General features: G+C 51.3%; 1 protein-coding gene across 1 annotated transcript; it reads right to left on the bottom strand.

The window, feature by feature from the left end:
* Positions 1–4,205: 4,205 nt before the first annotated feature.
* On the bottom strand, positions 4,206–9,718 carry LOC109249148 (keratin, type II cuticular Hb1). Its single transcript, XM_019419446.2, has 9 exons — positions 9,304–9,718; positions 8,354–8,562; positions 7,505–7,565; positions 6,656–6,751; positions 6,275–6,439; positions 5,875–6,000; positions 5,401–5,621; positions 5,106–5,137; positions 4,206–4,807 (listed from the first exon to the last, which is right to left on the bottom strand). Exons 1-9 carry the CDS (start codon positions 9,670–9,672, stop codon positions 4,563–4,565), a joined length of 1,524 nt encoding a protein of 507 aa, XP_019274991.2. The 5' UTR covers positions 9,673–9,718; the 3' UTR covers positions 4,206–4,562.
* Between the last annotated feature and the right edge of the window lie 8,081 nt (positions 9,719–17,799).

Genomic DNA, 17,799 nt, shown 5'->3' with positions numbered 1-17,799 from the left:
GCCAGTTTGCGGGGGGTGGTGCGTGGCCAGAGAAAGGCTGGATCTCTGGGCTCTCTCTTTGCCACACAGGCCCGAGAGAAGCTTCCACTCGGTGAACTCACAGTCTTTTCTATTGCACAAAGGGTTACATCATCAACACATGCGGGGAACAATGGTTCCTGCTTTCTATGTCCCTGGGTGGGGTTAAGGTGCGTCATTGGCCAGAGGCCTTGGCTTTACCTTTTAAGGTACACTATGTCTGCTGTGTTTTCCTGGGTCCCTGCCCAGAAAACAGGTATCCAAAAAGGCCCCCTTCCTGGGTAAACAGAACTGTATCATGCAAGAGGAATGAGACCGAAACTTGGCATAAGGACTGCCACGCAGCAGGGGGGCAGGGGACACGGACCCAATGGACGCACACATCAGCCCCATTTGGCCAATTCTGACCGACACCAACTGTATAAACAAACGTTCTTACCGACACTCTCAGTGCAAAGCAGCTGAGAGCCGAGCTGCCCCTTTGCGAGATTTTGCGGTTGGGCTCCAGGTTCCCTGCATTTTGCTAGGAAGGTAATGACGTTCTGTGATCTTCAAGGTCAGGTTTTGCCAGCTCCTGCTGTGCTGATAATGTCAAGGAAAGGACTTGGAGGGAGGTGCCAAGGGAACTCTCACCTGGAGTCGTTGGCTGGGTTTATGGTGAGCATTCTGCGGTCCACACCACGGAGGGCTGGCTGTTCACGTTTTCCCGTTTCGAATCCCAAGCCTGACGTCAGTCCAGATCCCATGGGCTGCTGGGTCAGGCTTGCGTGTCTTGCGTGGGCCACCAGCCATGTTTGTGGTTTGGGGACTGATTCTCTGAGTGGCTTCCCTGGCCACGGGCCACATTCCAGCCTGGGGTGGGAGAGAACTATGTGGTGCATTTATAGAGAGTCTTACCAGCCTATTTACAAGCTTTGTTAGTCAAGGTGACTTCTGAAGGGAGGTGGGTGTCACCAGTTAAGACATCACTTCTCAGCAGAACAGGACCACTAGAGGGTCAGCCTTCTTCTGCTCCGGCCTGCCTCATACTTGATAGCACTTAGACGCGACAGATGTGACTTAGATGTTGGCATCTCTATATAAGCCCCTCAGAGCCAGTGACTGTCTTGTCAACCCATCCCTAGGGCCTGCCATGCAGTGGATATGAACGGATGAATGGGTGAACGGGTAGAGTGAGGCTCTGTGGTCCTGTGTGGTCAGCTCTGTTCTTGGACGCATTGGGTCATTCTTCCACCATTAACCTGTCTCACCCCATGGAAACCCCTCAGGAGTCTCTGGATGAGTCTACACACAATCCTTCCTGATGAAATTCCAGCTGCAATGTATCAGCCAGGCCAGCCTGGAGTAAGGAAGGAAGGGTCTGGATTCTGTTCCCAATCTTGCTGTTACCCTGGCCCAAACACTCCCTGTTTCTGAGTCTCAGTCCTGCCCTTCCCAGATCTAACTGGTGAAGATTCACCTGTCCCTTTTCATTTTCCTCCTTACTGAACCTCTCTGCACCATAGTTGACCGGTAAAACGAGAATAGTCCCTGTCACAGGATTGTGTGAAAAATATATTACTATATGCAAAGTCCTTAAAACATAGTAAGAGTTACATAAATGCAATGAATATCTCAGGTACTGGAGTCTTGGGAAAGGCTTTGAGCACCTTTAAAAGAAGGCTCTACAAGTCTAAGGCCAGCTGGTCTCCTGCTGCCCCAGCTGGAGCTAGAGTGTCTACAGGGCAGGAGGGGAAATAGGGAACCCCACGGGTTAGAGCCGGGGCTCCCTGGCCAGAGGGCACCTCCCCAGGATGACACCCAGCGGCACCTACCCTCACCACTCCTGCCTTAGCCCGGTTCTCCGCCTCCTCCCCCATCAGCACATAAGTCCACCTGTCACTCACACTGTGGTACCCACAGAGCTCCCCCCTTCAGCACGGACACACAGGCATGCGCACATTCACACACACACTCACACATGTAGGAATGCTCACAGTCTCTCTCACACACACACAGGTGCTTCCACACAGATGCCCGGAGATGTGCACGTACCTGGATGCGATCATATTGTTCTACTCACAGACAGCTGCTCACAGACATGAGCTCTGCGGAAGGAAGGTATAGCCAGCACGCACACCGCACGGCTACATGGCATCTGGGGTCCCCACCTCCCCCCGCCTCTAGCTCCTAGTCCTGTCCCACCTCTCCTGAGGACCAATGGAGCTTTTATATCGGTAAGGGGCCTCAGCAGCCATCTGGTCCAAACATTTTATGTCACTAGTGAATACACTGAGGCCCAGAGAGGGGAGGTAACTTGCCACAGGTCACACAGCGAGGCGTTCCGTTTTTGTCACCGTTCTGCATCAGGAGTATTATGTATTTGATTCATTTACTCTTGCTCCGCTTCCTGAGCCTTTCCAGGAGTGGGAACTGGAAGGAGGCTGAGAGTAAGTAAGGCCATCAGGGCCCGGCTGGGCTGATGAGACCAGCGCGATGGGAAGGGAGGGGTTGGTTGGCAGAGATGAGAAGTTCATTGGGTAGTTTCTGAACTGGGGAGGGATGGAGTGATGGAGCTGGGGTTTGGGCCTCAGGTCTGGACTCCTGATGGCCTGCTTCTGAGCTGTGTGGTGTCACAGCACAGAGAGCTGGTTAGAACAACTGCATGGTCTGGAACTCTCCCAGGGTCCTGGCCTGCTCAGAATTCCATCAGGAGGGGAGAGGGGACATACTAGTGGGTGGGGGGGCCTTGGATTGATCCTCTACCTTAAAAGAGCCTGGTCTTTTCAGACCACTTGCTTCTGGGCTCTCAATATTATTTATTTCTATTGCTCTGAAGGATGGGGGTGGGTTTAGATTTCTGCTACAGTTTTCTGGGCCTGGAAGTTTAGAGATTTGCCCTGCTGTACAGATATGTATTCAGGGACTTGCCTTCGCCATAGCAAGATGGAGGGGCCATCTCCTTACTTTCTTTGCTACTTGTAAGATCCTCATAGTGTCACGGGGGAAACAGTTCTCTGCACGTAGGAGCTCAATGGCCCTGGAATATGTGGAGATTTCTCTCTCTATTTGCTGTCTCTGATCACACAGTAATATGAGGGAAATGTAATCTGTTTATTTATTTATTTATTTATTGTTAAAAATTTTTAAAGATATTTATTCACTTTGTTAATGAAAAAACTTTTTTAAAATGTTTATTTATTTTTGAGACAGAGAGACTGAGCATGAGCCGGGGAGGGGCAGAGAGACAAGGAGATACAGAATCCGAAGTGGGTTCCAGGGTCCGAGCTGTTAACACTGAGCCTGACGCGGGGCTCGAACTCACGGAGTGTGAGATCGTGACCTGAGCCCAAGTTGGACACTTGATCAACTGAGCCCCCCAGGCGCCCCTGTAATCATTTACAGATGGGCACAGGAGGCTGGCCATAGCCCTGGTCCTTGGAGGGATTTCCACTTTATATTCTGCAAGAGAATAGGGCTCATGACAAGCGCATGTCATGATTCTTTTGCTGCAGGCACCGTCTGCACACGTTACGTATGAAATGCCTAGTCCTCCCATCTACTCATGAGGTAGGCGCGCTTTTATCTTTCTTACTCTAGAGATGTGGCAACTGAGGCACAGAGAGGGTGAGGAAATTAACCAAGGTCACTCAGCCAGGAAGGAGCAGAGCCCCATTTTGGACCCAAGTCATCTGGCTCCAGAGTCTATGTCCTTACCTCTGTGCCACCTCATTGTCTTGCTACGTGCTGTTTTCTATCCTGGAGGTAATTTATCAGCTCTGGCAGGTCTCCAGACCCCAAAAGGACTCCATTCAAAAAACAAAAAGTAGCCACATCAAAGGCTTTTTGAAAGTTTAAGTCATGTTCATATAGTTACCCTTTAAGGAATTCTAATAAATTGCTCAGGCATGAGTCTTCCCCAACAAAGCAGTGAGTGATGTTTCCTTAAGTTTTGAGTGACTGATGAATCTAATTTTCGTTATCCATCAGTTGACAGATATGCACAGGGAGGTTTTCTGGGAGGCAACAGTGTGTTAGTGAAATGACCACTAAAGGTGCATGCAGGGTTCAAACACCGGCTGGACCATGGAAGCTTGTGGGGCCCTGCCCCGGTTACTGACCCCAGACTAGACCTTTTTCTGTTCCACGTGACTTTGGGGACTCTCCCAAACCCTGACCCTTGAGGATAACAGAGGTGCAGACAAGGCTCAGAGGTGGCTACACTGATTTATTGGAAACACAGATCAAGACAGGTGAACATGACAGAGGTGGAAGGGGAGTGGTTGGGGGTGGGATATGGCCATCAGCCCCATGACAGCCTAGGGTAGGACCTTGTCCTGGTCCTCTGGGCCCCTCAACCCCCTTCGTATGGGCGTCAAGGGGACTTTTTAGGGGTAGCCTCTCCCAGCACGGGGCAGCAGAGCCGAGGAAGAGGGGATCACACATAGACATGAGAGGCCTGGAGTGGGACAGACCTTTCAAAGTGCCAGAGAGGTAATTGAGAGCTTGCTCCATGGGGAGGCTGGGTGGGAGAGACCCCAGGCCCGAGGCGTGAGTTCGGCCACCTAACATTTGCGGCAGCTGCTGGCGCAGGACCCCACGCCGCAGGAGCTGATGCCGCAAGAGCCCACACCGCCGGTGCCCAGGCCACAAGACGTGATGGAGTTGCAGGGGCCACAGGGCGCGCACATTCCGGTGCTCACCGCCAGGTTCCCGCTGCAGGGGGCGCTGCACGCGCTGCCGGTCACCGGCCGCGAGCCGGACACGCAGAGGTCCCCGCAGACGACCCCGCCCCGGGAGCTGCTGACACCTGCAAAACCCAAATGCTCATGAGAATTCTGGGGTGGGGGGGGGGTGGTGAGCCATCAGCCTCCCAGATGATGCAGATCCCCGGGCCCTGAGCACTGTGTATTAAAGTCAGGAGAATCTTTACTTACAATGTTAGGCCCAAAGCTGTGGTCTTTCCTGCTCTCTGACCCCCAATCCCTCCTGCTGTGATGCCAGCCCACTTTATGATAATTAGCTATCAGTGGAACCCCACCCTCCAGACTCTGCTACCCCTTATAGGAAGGGAATAAATCCATCCACACAGGGGCTGTGTTACTCACAGACATTCACGGCCCCAACGCCTTCACATAGTCTAGAGGGAAGAAGAAAAAGGCACATGACTGACTCATCCAGAGTTTCGGATAGAGCTCCTCCACACCTTGGGGCAGGGTCCACAAGTGGTCAGGGTGGAAGCAGAGGGTCTGAGGGAACAGCCCTCCCAAACCGCCCCCGTCCCCAAAGTGATGAATAAGAGGTTTTCCTAGACCGCTGGCCATTGCTGAGACAGAAGAAAGGATGGAGTGTATTCAAGGGGCAGGAATGGGCAACTCAGAGCCAGGCTGGGTTGAGCCTCACCTCTGCTCCTCGCCCTCCAGCAGCCGCCTGTAGGTGGCGATCTCGATGTCCAGGCCCAGCTTGGAGTTCATCACCTCCTGGTACTCCTTGACCAGGCAGGCCATGTCCTGCTTGGCCTTCTGCAGGGCGGCCTCCAGCTCGGCCAGCTTGCAGCGGGCGTCGCTCAGGGCCGCCTCGCCCTGCTGCTCAGCCTGGGTCACCGCGGTCTCCAGCTTGGTGTTCTGGGGCCCAGGAGAGAACAGAGTGGGTTATGGTCCTGGGTGTCTTGGTCCATTTCCCTCATGTGTCCAGTCTCTCCCCTCCCCCAGCTGGGGACACCCCAAGAACAGGCCTCTCCCCTTCATTAACGGAGTCCCCCTGAGGGACCACAACCAGGGACATGAGCCATGCAAATGGGCTGGATCATGAATGGTGAGAGCCAGTCGGGGCACACACTGCCTGTGTGGCCCTGGGGAGGCCCCAGGCGACCCGTACCTGACACTTGGCATTCTCGACCTCGGCGGTCAGCCTCTGGATCATGCGGTTCAGCTCGTTGATCTCCTCCTTGGTGCGGCGCAGGGTCTCCCCGTGCCGGATCACCGTGGCCTTCATCTCCTCGCACTGAGGCGGGGGGGGGGGGAAGCAGAGGTGCTCCTGAGCTCAGGATGCAGTTTCCCTCCCATTCAGACATGACAGATGGTTGGGAGGTTGTATAGTGCTCAGCCTGTGCAACTATACATGGCAGCCCCGCCCAGTGATTATAACTTGAGAGCTGTGTGGCATTCTGTTACTATCCCACGGGATCAGGAACTCCAGACAAAAGAGGCCTTCTTAATAAATACTTGGCTTCCCTCGTGCTGCCATGTTTAAGAGACAGGTGTCCTGTGCCCCTCACCTTGCTGCGGTACCAGGACTCGGCCTCAGCCCGGCTGCGGCTGGCGATGTCGTCGTACTGAGCCTTGATCTCGGCCACAATGCAGTCCATGTTCAGGTCCCGGCTGTTGTCCATCTTGACGATGACCGAGGTGTCTGAGATGTGGGCGTGGAGAACGCGGATCTCCTGCAGATGGTGGGGAACCTGTTTACACCCCAGCCTCACCCACCACAGTGTGGACCCAGTCATCTCAGCCCTTACCTGGTCTCCACCCCAGTTCCCATTACAGCCTCATGGACTGCAGCCGCCCACCCAACCCAAATCCCTGGCCAATCAGTCCCAGGCCCTAGCCTCCTCCTCTAGGTTGGCTGCTTCTTTTCGACCAGGACCATGGCCCCTCACCTCCTCATACAGGCGCCGAAGGAAGTTGATCTCCTCGATCAGGGCCTCCGCGTTGGCCTCCAGATCTGACTTGCGGAGGTAGGCACAGTCCACATCCTGGAAAAATGGGGTGTCTGTGAGCTCAGAGGACCCCGGTGCTCATTACCCCAAACACTCCCCTCTCTTCTCTCCCATTCATGGAGGCCAAGGGAAAGGACTCCCACTGTTCCATTCCCATGCCATCCCAATACTTTCTGACCTGCCTGGGGTGGGTTTTGCAACCTCCTGCCCTTCTGAGAACAAACTCCTTTGTGCCTGAGATGGGCCGCCAGCCTTTCTCTCCTCTTATGGTCCCAGCTCTGCTTCTTACCCTCCCTATCCCAACAAGCCTGCCAGACTGACTCCTTGCTCGCCACCTCGACCCCTCCCTGTCCCCTGGCAGTCCTCCAAGACCACCTGGTCACTCCGGGTTCAGCTCCATCCTCCCCAATACCCGGGGACCGGGCCCCTCCTGTTGGTCAGACTTCCCCCAGTGCTAGACAGGACGCTGTCCCTCAACAGAGAGACTGGAGCTGCCCTGCCTCCATGGGGTCCCCGCCAGAGACCACAACTTCTAAAGCACAGTGGGACATCCGCCGGTCAGCCCAGCCATCCCTCGCCCCAGGGCAGGGTGTAATGCACAGTCCAAGGTTCTTGCCCTTCATCGGCGACCTGAATGAGCCTTCCATGACCTGACCCCTGGGATTTCCCAGCCCGATTGGGCCAGGTCGTGTGCCCCACGTGGAGGTTGAGACCCTCTGGGTCTCCCCAGGAAGAGTCTGTCATTCCGAGATCCCTGGTGTCTGTGCTTCCGGATCCCATGTCACTCACCTTCTTCAGAGCCACAAATTCATTCTCAGCTGTTGCTCTCAGAGAGACTTCCTCCTCATACCTGAGGCAGAAGAGGGCAGAGAGGGAGGTCAGGGAAGGGCGGGTCTCACCAGAGGCCGTCTCCCTTTCACATCAGTGGAGGGGGCAGTATTAGTGAGCTCCCAACAGCTGGAACACAGCAAATCTGCTGGCTCCGTTCTGTCTGGTTGGATCTGGAACGGGTCTAGGATCCTGTCTCGACTTTAAATTGAGGGGTCCAGAGAGCTAAGGTGTGGGACCTCCCAGCCCCGTTCCCACAGCTGCTGTGAGGTCACCTTAGGAGGCACATAAGGACTCAACCCCAGCCCCATGCTAGGAGAGGACAGTGTCACCTCTGGGGCACGGCAGCCCCAGCCTCCCCTCATCTGGCTGTCCAACCTGGCTCAGGTGTGGGGGCCTATGACACCCGTCCCCCATCGGCACTCAGCACCCCAGGCAGTGGCACCCGGGGCCCCAGGGCCTGTCAGTCCCGAACCACCAGACGCTCAGGTGCTACAGGTGGGAAAACTGAGAGGTCAGTCAGCAGGAGGCAGCCAGGGAGCCTGCAGAAACCTCCTCCCCACGGGGCCTGGGGGACAGCCTCCAAGAAGGGAAGGCTGAGTAGGGGACAGAGAGGTCTCCTGGGGGCATCCCGGCCCCACCCTGAGGCAGGCATCTGGGCAAGAGTGGCGCAGCTGAGATGACCCTGCCGCGCAAGTCCCCGGCCTGCATGGCCCCTCGTCCTTCTGGAAAATTCTTCTCAAGTCTAACCCAACGGGCTCTAAGCCAAGTCCATCTCCTGTGCCCAGCGTCACTCCGGGCCGCACTCACTTCTTCTTGTAGCCCTCCAGCACCTCCTGCACGTGGTTGAGCTCCGAGGCCAGCCTCCCGCTGTCGGCCTCCACGCACTCGGCCTCCCGCCTCAGCGTCTCGATGTAGCCCTCGAACAGGGGCTCCAGGTTGCTCTCGCAGCACTTGCGGTTCTGGTAGAACTGCCACTTGGTCTCCAGAAGCTTGTTCTGCTGCTCCAGGAAGCGCACCTGCATTCAGGGTGTGGGGAGGGGTCAGATGGCTCTTGGTGTCCCGAAGCCAATTCGGGGTGGGGCTGGGGTGATTGCTTTAGGGGCAAACTCCCAACCCCGGAGCTCAGCAGAGCTTGGCAGAGATGGGCAGTGGGAGACAAGGTGACTCCTGGATTTCCCTCCTGTGATCTCTGTCTGGATTTTCTCACTCAGGGATGGGAGCAAGGGGCTGGGCAAGGTCAGCGTCTGCTCTCAGGTAAAGGGAGTTCTCCAGACCTGGTGAGTCCAGGTGGCATGTGTATTCTGGAGGCAGGTAGAGGTCTCCGGTTGGCCTCTGGCTCCCCCTGTCTCAGTGCCCAGCCTGAGTGCTGAGCATGGGTGGGCTACAGGAAGGGTGTGATCAAGGACAGCCACCCACTGGCTCACCCTGCGGGCCTCTTCCTATTTCTTGTGTCCATTTTGGTGTCTGTGTGTGTGCATGTTCTGCCCTCTTCCTCTGACAGGCCAGTTCCAAGCCTGTCCTTGTGTCTCCGTGGGGACCTGCCTGTCTGGACAGAGGTTGCGTATAATGGCAACACTATCAAATCAGGAGCCTCCGCTCTGTATCCTGATGTCCTTGGTCCTCATGTGGCCTGGGTGTGTGTCCATTTCGTCCATGAGAGCGGGAGCTCACCTGGACCTCCTGTCTCCTGCCCCTGACTGTCTTCAGCCTAGCCCAGGAATCGAGGGCTCCGGAAGGGTGTGATCAAGGACACCCACCTTGTCGATGAAGGCAGCGAACCTGCTGTTGAGACACTTGATCTGCTCCTTCTCCTCGTGCTTCACGCACTGCGCATTGGGGTCGATCTCCAGGTTGAGGGGCGTGAGGAGGCTCTCGTTGACGGACACGCTGGTGATGCAGGGCGGGCTGGGACCGCACACGCCGCCGGAGCGGTAGCCGAAGGTGCGGCCGCAGGAGCCGGCGCGGAAGCCGCCGCAGACGCTGTGGCTTCCGAAGCCGCCGGTGAGGCCGCGGTAGCAGGAGATGCCGCGGTAGGGGGCGGCGGTGATGCAGCAGCGGCCGGGCCGGGGCCCGCAGGCCGAGGCGCAGCTGAAGGTGCGGCCGCAGAATCCAGATCCGCAAGTCATGGTGCTCCTGGAGGTTCGGGTAGCAGAGTACAGGACCGAGGTCTGGAGTCTTGTGCAAACTCCAATGTGCTCCGTGAGGCACCTCAGTCCTATTTATGCTCAGATCTGAAGGGCTTGGCTGTGCATTTCGGTCAATTTGTGCTTTATGGGCTTGGGCGGTTAGTTGAGTCCAACCCCTCTTTAGCACATGCTTTCATGGTGGAGTGGCCCGCACCCTCCTCAGTGTATAGGATGCCAACCTCTGGGCTGTAGGGGGACTCAGTATGTTTCATCTTCAAAGTGCCCTGCCAGCAGTCTATGCACTCATCTGAGGAGACTGGGGAGAGAAGGGCAGGGCAGGAGAGGGAGGAAGGGGGCCAGGAGAGGAGAGGAGAAGCAAGGCCAGAGGCTGGGAGGTTCAGGGCACCTGTGTGTGTGTGTGTGTGTGTGTGTGTGTGTGTGTGTAGTGGGGTGGTCAGGAGGGGACTCAGGAAAGACTGAGGTGTTAACAAGTAACATCCAGAAGTTTCCATTCCAGTAGTGGCCATCGTGCTACTCTACCACAAATGTGCATTCCCCCCATCCCCGGACTGTCTAGCGGGCTGCTGAGATACATCCCATTTTTCCTGTCAAGACAGCAGCCAGCAGTTTATTAAATATGTGTGTTTTTTTTGTCTTTTTCAACTTTTATCATGAGAGTTTCTGAACATCTGGAAACGTTGAAAGCGTAGCATAAAAACACCCTGAGATGTTCACTGAGTTACGTAGATTCAAGAGTGGTTAACACTGTGCCAACCCTGCCCACATATTTGACAGTTACAGAAAGTATGGCACGTGTAGAAAGCAGGACCGTACCACTGCGCGTGCAAGAAAATTAACAACAGTTGCAAAGAATCATTTACTAGCCGTTCAATTTTCAGCCTTCCTAATTGTCTCAAAAGTTTTAAGAAATCGGTTTTATGTGACTTGTCTTGTGGCTCCGTCCCTTATATTTAATTTTTTTAAATGCTTATTTATTCTTGAGAGACAGAGCATGAGCAGGGGAGGGGCAGAGAGAGGGAGACACAGAATCTGAAGCAGGCTCCAGGCTCTGGGCTGTCAGCGCAGAGCCCAATGCAGGGCTTGAACGCACAAACCCTGAGATCATGACCTGAGCCGAAGTTGGTGCTTAACCGACGGAGCCACCTCGGCCCCCCTCCATCCTTTCTTTATATTTTAAAGATACTGGAAGTTAACTCTAGAGTTGACCTGTTCAGTGTGGCATCCTGTAGGCGTATGCGGCTGTTTAAATTTAAATTGGTTAAAGCTAAATAAATTGACAATGGAGTTCCCCAGTTGCAGGGGCCACATGACCACAGGACCACTGACTACCTTACTGGATGGCGCAGGTACAGAACATTTCCACCATCGCAGCTTGTCCACTGGATAGTGTTGGTCTAGAGGCTTGTCTGGGTTCAACTGACATGTTTTTGGGCAGAATACCTCATGAGCAATGCTATATGATTCTTATTATGTCACCCCAAGAAGCACAAAAATATCAGGCTGTTCCAGTATCTGTGATGTTAAATCAGATCACTTGCATACATTTCCCCTTTGTAATTAGAAAGAACAATGTAGGAAAACAAATATCCTATTTTCATAAGAGGATATTTTCTTGTCTTTTTTTCTTTTGGCCACCTACTATCTGATATTTTATGTTGTAAGCAATCTCTAATTCTCCCATCAACCATACGAAGTATGTATCATTATCCCCATTTTACAGATAAAGAAACTGAGGCTCGGGGAGGTTAAATAACTTGCCCAGTATCTCCTAGCTAGTTAAGTCATGGAGCCCAGGAGAGGCAATGCCTTCTCACCTACATGCTGTGACAACCCCCAGATTTCCTACTCTCTGAAAATTTTCAAGAGGGGTAGGAAAAGTTGTTTAAGAGGGGATATCTGTGGAATTTATGGCTGGGAAAAATCAGTCTTGGGCAGATGGGCAGCATCACGGGGGGGTGGGATGGTTAGAACCAGGAGGGGCCAGTGGTATGGGAATGTAGCACAGGAGCAACGTGAGGCTGGGGCTGGGGATCTATAGGGTCCTGTGGCTGAGAACTGAGCGGTTTTAGTTATTTGTATACCTCTGGTGCACTGTGAGTATCTTGACAGAGGGTACTGTTTCTACTTACCCACAAAGCCTCCCACTGCAGGGGAACAGGTCTAGAAGAATTCTCTCATAAAGTACAGAGATTTGCATTATTAAATGAAAGAGACGAGAAGCGATGTGGCCGGCAGCCCCCTGTAGCTGCCGTGTCTTAGAGGTAAAGGCAGGCAGGGCAGCTTGGGGAAGGAGGAAGGGGGGTGGGGCTGGCGGGAAAGGAGAAGGAAGGAGGGGAACAGACCAGGGCTGGGGGTAGGGCTCTGTGTGTTTGTGTGAAACATTCAGGGCTGAGGCCTTGTGACAGGACAAACACGGACTCGTGGACTGTGTCGGCCATCTGGCTGTCCAGGAGGGTGTGGCACCTGCTGTCACTTTATGTGTTTGGGGAGCTGGGCCAGCACTTCCGAGACCCTTTATACCCTCATTGCCATTCTGGACACTGCCCACAGTTGAGCCATGGCAGTGCTCCCAGCAAACCAGTTGGCTGGTGTCCTGAGGAGAAGCGCTGTGAGTCAAGGTACATCTCACACATGCTTTACCTTCTCCACCAGTGTAACTCCTTATAAAAATGACATGCATAAACATGAGCTAATTACTAATAGCTGGCCCTTCCTAAGCAATTTTAAAGACACCAGAAGCAATTTAAAGAAACGAGATATAAGAAAATCAAATTTTCACCATTTCATTGAATTTCAGGCATTATTAATTGCAGCTAATTTTTGAAGACCTGAAAGGACATTCGTTCTGTATGTTTTCTTGGAGTAAAAAAGCTTGTGGTGGGGGAGGGGGAGAGAAGAGAGGGGGAGGGTTGGCTGAATCACCACCATAGTCTTGGCTCTGGCAATATGGGTTTTATCAAGGGTAAAATTGTTTTTATTGAGAACTATGTTACCCACACAAAAGAACGTATAGGCGGTGTACCTACCCCCTATAGGAAGAAATGAAATATACATGTGACTTAGTGCTTCTTATAAGCCTCATTCTGGTTGTATCCCATTTCTTTCTGGCCTAGGGACAACATCTCTCTGGGATTTTGTTTACTCATCCCCTTGCTTTTCTTAGCAGTTTTAGAACCAATGTATGCATCCCTAAACCGTAAATTATTTAGTTTTCCGGTTTTTAAAAATATTTATTTATTTTGAGAGATCAGAGACAGTGTGAGTGGGGGAGGGGCAGAGATGGAGGAAGAGAGAGAATCCCAAGCAGGCTCCATGCCGTCAGTGCAGAGCCCAACGCGGGGCTCAGTCTCACAAACCGTGACCTGAGCCGAAATCAAGAGTCGGACGCATAACTAACTGAGTCCCCCAGACGCCCCATAGTTTTCCAGTTTTTGAAGTTCATGTAAATGGAATTGCATTGTGTGTATTCTTTTGTGTCTGGCTTCTTTTTTTTCAGCGTTGCTTCCTGTCACTGTATTGTGTTCATACTCATTGTATGAATATGCCACAATTAATTTATCTCTCCACCCTGATGGCCTCATGGTTGTTTCTAGGGTCTGTATTATGAACAGAGTGGCCATGAACATTCTTTCCGTGTCTTCTGGCATATCTGTGGAAGGGTTTTGCTAGGGTATGTGGTTATTTTAAAAAAATATGCAAGTAGGTATATGCTTAGTGTCGAAAGCCATTTCATGAGTCTTCTTCCAAATTTAAAAAATCATAACATCTCTTGATGTTCATCTTACCTCCTACTAGATGCTATGCTGATTGCCCAACATGCACTAATGCATTTAATTTTTACAATTACCCTCTGAGGCAGGTGTCAGGTGAGGACACTGAGGCCTAGAAGGTTAAGAGTCTTGCTCAGTTTGTGTCGTTAGTGGCAAAGCTGGCACTCAGAGTCTGCTGGTATGTTTGATCCCAGTGGAAGGGATGAACTTATCTCATTGCCCCTCTACCATCGTTAGAAGTATTACACAATAGATGGTGCTGGTATATAGCACATTAACACACACTCTCACTGATCCCTTCCCCCAGGACCCTCTTCAGGGTCCCTTACAGTGCTCTTAGGGTTCAGGGCCAGAGGATAGAGAAGAGCTCACCCTTGTTTGTGGTGACTTCCAGTTTTAAGAGAAAAGCTGGACACATATGCAGATTGTGAACAAAAATGCAAACCTTGCAACACACCAATGAGCACAAATGTTTGGTTCGTGGATCTATTCCAAGGGCTTGGCACATAGTAGGTGCTCAATAAATATTTGTGGAATGAATGAAACGAATGCCAGCTGCCTATTAAATGCTGAGTAATGGAACCATCAAAGCTTGGTCGTTAATTGTGCAAAGCTTTCTGGTAGGGTGGGGTGGGGATCAGATGTAGCAGACCAGAGGGCAGCCATTCCTGGGAGTGGGGGATGGGTAGGGAGACATTCCTGGCTGGGGCCTGAAGGAGGAATGAAGTGAGTAGACGTGTCCTTGACCAAAGCGACATCCTTGAACTGAACAATGATGAGAGTGGTCGGGAAAGCCAGCCAACAAGGGCAAGAATCTTGAAAGCCATGGGACAGAGACTGAGGGGTAGGATTGGGGAAGGAAAGAGAGAAGTGGATGGGAGGTGGATTTCTAGGGAAAAGAAGGGAGAAGATCCTTGATCTTAGACCATTACTCTCTAGGGCTACTTGGAAGGACATAGACCATCTGGGGGGTGAAGAGTATGGGAGGGAGGGGAGACTGGGAGAGATGAGGGAAGGGCTTGAGGAGATGCAGGGGTTCAGCCTGCTTAGTGGGATGGATTTCATCAAGGGCAGAGTTCCTGAGTCAGTCTTCATTTCCCCATTCCCCCGGGCAGTCCACAAGAGCCTTTGGCCCCGCCTTCCTCTGGTGAATTCTAATGGATAATTGGCCACTGTCCCAGGCTGACTTGGCTGAGAAGGCAGGACTCTGACTTGGGCCTCTCAACTCATTAATCCAGTCATCCTGCCTGCTGGCTGACCTAGGGTCAACTCCCTCATATACAGCCTGAGTGTTATGTAAACAGCCATTCCTTCACTCCTCAACTCCCCTCACTGAAACTTGGCCTGCACCTGCTTTCTGTGAACAGAAAGTATGAGCTGCAAGGTGAGAAAGGGCACAGCCCCTTAGATACCTGCAAGCCTGGTATGCAGATGTTTTGGTATCCTCCAGATGTGGAACCTACAGGCTGCCTCCCACCTTGTAGTTTTGAAGCAGAATCCCAGAGATGCGACTAGCCCTGCTTCTGAGGGCTCTGCCTCAGTGGGCTCTCCACTGTCATAGCATCTTACTATCTCTGCCTCTCCCACAAGGTCCTCCAAGTTTCCCTACTGTCCACTTTCTGAAAAACTCCATGCACACTTTTTACACCAATACTGCCCCACCTGCCTCTTTACTGGCATCTGTTGTCACCCTTTCCAGGGGGCCTTTCTTACCTTTCGCATCAGACTAGCTGCATTCTACATTGCCCCAGAATGGGCACTGTCAGTGGCACCTGGGTGGCTCAGTTGGTTAAGCATCTGACTTTGGCTCAGGTCATAATCTCATGGTTCATGGGTTCGAGCCCTGCTTCGGGCTCTGTGCCCGAAGCTCAGAGCTTGGAGGTGCTTTGGATTCTGTGTCTCTCTCTCTACCCTTCCTCCACTCATGTTCACGCTCATGCTCTGTCTCTCTCTCAAAAATAAACATTAAAACATAAAAAAAAGAATAGGCAGTCTCAGTTGACATTGCATTTCTGAGCATCTGATGATACAGCTGAAAAGGAGCCCTCTTCAGACTTCCAGCCTTTCTCACAAATGTGGGTCTGTCTTCCCAGTCAGATTGGGAACTTCAGAATCCATGTCTCCTTCTTTCTCTTAGTGCCTTCCTCCCTTTTTCCAAAATTAAGACAGACTTCAGCATATGGCAGAGATGTAGCCATCATAGAAACCCTGAATTCCCCAGCAAGATGTTATCTCATCTAATCCATCATCCATGTGGGGGAATCTGCCTTTCAACATTCTTCACAGGAGAAGGATGTACTGAAGGGAAGCTTGAACAAGAACTTCCTAATGTTAAAACCACCAGATTTGCCCCTTTTTTCCAGGCATCCCTTGAAACAAGATCCACTTAGGCTAAAAGAAGAGCCTCTAATCTCCTGATATGAAGGTTTTTTTGTCACCCTGTTTCTGTAAACACCGTGGCTACTCCAGAATAAAGGGTTTTTCTCTTTTATATAAAACTTCCCTAAATGGGAGATATAATGCAAGCACCTTTTTAGGATACCATGACTACCTGCTTTCCTTCTGGGACATTTCCCTCAACTCCAATTTCCATCTGTCCAGCTGCAGTGAAAATCTGACTTCTCTTGCTCTCTTTGGAGTTCCATTGTACCTGGATGGATGGCATAACCCCCACCCTCAACTTCATGCAGTCTACTAACCAATCAGGGGGCTTCAGGATCAAGAAAGAAGCAAGATAAGTGAGTATGTCATTGATTTATGGCTGAGGATTTTTGGTGGTCTGTTAAGGCCAAGTTAGAAATACAAATTTATGAATTATTAATAGATAACAGACTTCTGGGACTGTCCAAGCCTCTTTTCATCCAGTAGTATAGTTGCCTAAGGATTGCTGACATTGTCCCTCTGCCAAAGAGGAGAGATCCTCCCTGGGACTTCCCTGGGGGCAGTTGGTCTAGAGTGGGGTTTGAAGGAGGGGCATTTGATTTTGGGTTCTCTTCCAGGATAAAAGAAGTAACCATGGCCAAAGGTCTCAAGTCCTCCCTGTCCCTTGGACTGAAATCATAGTAGAATAATAATAGTAGATAACATTTACTGAGCACTTGCTATGTGCCAGGTGCTGTGTTAAGCATTGTTCATGTACAATTTAATCCTTTTACTAGTCCTTTAAGATAGACACCATTAGTGGGGATTTTACATTGGTGGTTTAGGAATGTGGGTAGGTACATTCTACCAAACCTGCTGATATATCTACAGCAGCAGCATTAGCAGCAATAACAACTACAAATATGATTACATAATTAGAGTGTCAGGCTCTATTCTAAACGCTTTACATGGATTAATTCTTTTAATCCTTACAACAGCTTTATGAGGTGGATATTATTATCCCCATTTTATAAATCATGAAATGAGGTACAGAGAGGTTAAGTAATTACCTGAGGTTACATAGCTAGAAAGTGGCAGGGCTGGACTTTGAAACTAGGCAGTTTGGAATCTGGGTCTGTGTGCTTAACTGATATGCGATGTATTTACACTTTTTATTTTCAATCATATTAAGAAATGATTTTATGTAGTCATGAAGCACACACATACATACACACCACATACAGTTGAGACAAAAAGGAAATAAAATGTTTTTTTACTACATATGTTGCACTCTGCTATTTTCTATTCCACTCTGCTTGATTTTGTTCTAATCTACTTCATTAAAATTCTGTTTGCTTCTATTAGTGGGCCACAATGTGAACTCTGAAAAAAAGGCTGCCCCAGAGCCTCCTGCTTCTTAATGATTATAATAAAACACATATGTACTGTGTTCTGGAGTTTAATGAGCACGTGGACATCTCTGTAATTTTCCCAGGCAGTGCTGGAAGGAAAGACTTAATATATTTCCCAGAGGAATGAAGTGCCTTGCCCCCAAATCACACAGAGCTGTTCATAGAAGAGCCTTGATGTCCATCCAGCCCTGTTGGGTTCAAGGCCCACACTATCCACACTACAGGCGGCACATGCCAACATGGATCTGTTTTGACATCTGCCAAGATTACTGACAAACTGCTGTAAAGGGAAGGGGGTTACAGGGTTGGTATAGCATAGGAAGCAGCACAGATCTGGGAGGGGGGAGGTGGAGGCAGGGGGCTGGATGCCCTACTGATGGCTCTGTCTAGATTGATTCTATTATATTCTGAGCAAAATGCTATACAGCTCATGACAGTAGTGTCTACCCCATGCTTTCTGGGCCCTAGAGGAAAATGGAAGTTTGAGATGAAAACCAGACATACTTATCTTTTCTTGGAGCCTTGCTGGAAATAGGTGGGCATTCCTGAAGCCAGCGAGCCAC

This window comes from Panthera pardus, unplaced genomic scaffold (genome assembly GCF_024362965.1).
Source record: "Panthera pardus isolate Hobbes unplaced genomic scaffold, ASM2436296v1 HiC_scaffold_6, whole genome shotgun sequence".
Classification (NCBI taxonomy): Eukaryota; Metazoa; Chordata; class Mammalia; order Carnivora; family Felidae; genus Panthera; species Panthera pardus.
This window is presented reverse-complemented; position numbering and strand designations above follow the sequence as displayed.

What these genes read in the sequence shown, in the direction of transcription:
- LOC109249148 (XM_019419446.2), bottom strand. Translation starts at nt 9,672, where the DNA reads ATGACTTGCGGATCTGGATTCTGCGGCCGCACCTTCAGCTGCGCCTCG. An exon ending in AATTTGTGGCTCTGAAGAAG is followed by an intron (nt 6,752 to 7,504) that starts GTGAGTGACATG and finishes CCATTTTTCCAG; the next exon opens with GATGTGGACTGTGCCTACCT. An exon ending in CTGGAGGGCGAGGAGCAGAG is followed by an intron (nt 5,138 to 5,400) that starts GTGAGGCTCAAC and finishes TCTTCCCTCTAG; the next exon opens with ACTATGTGAAGGCGTTGGGG.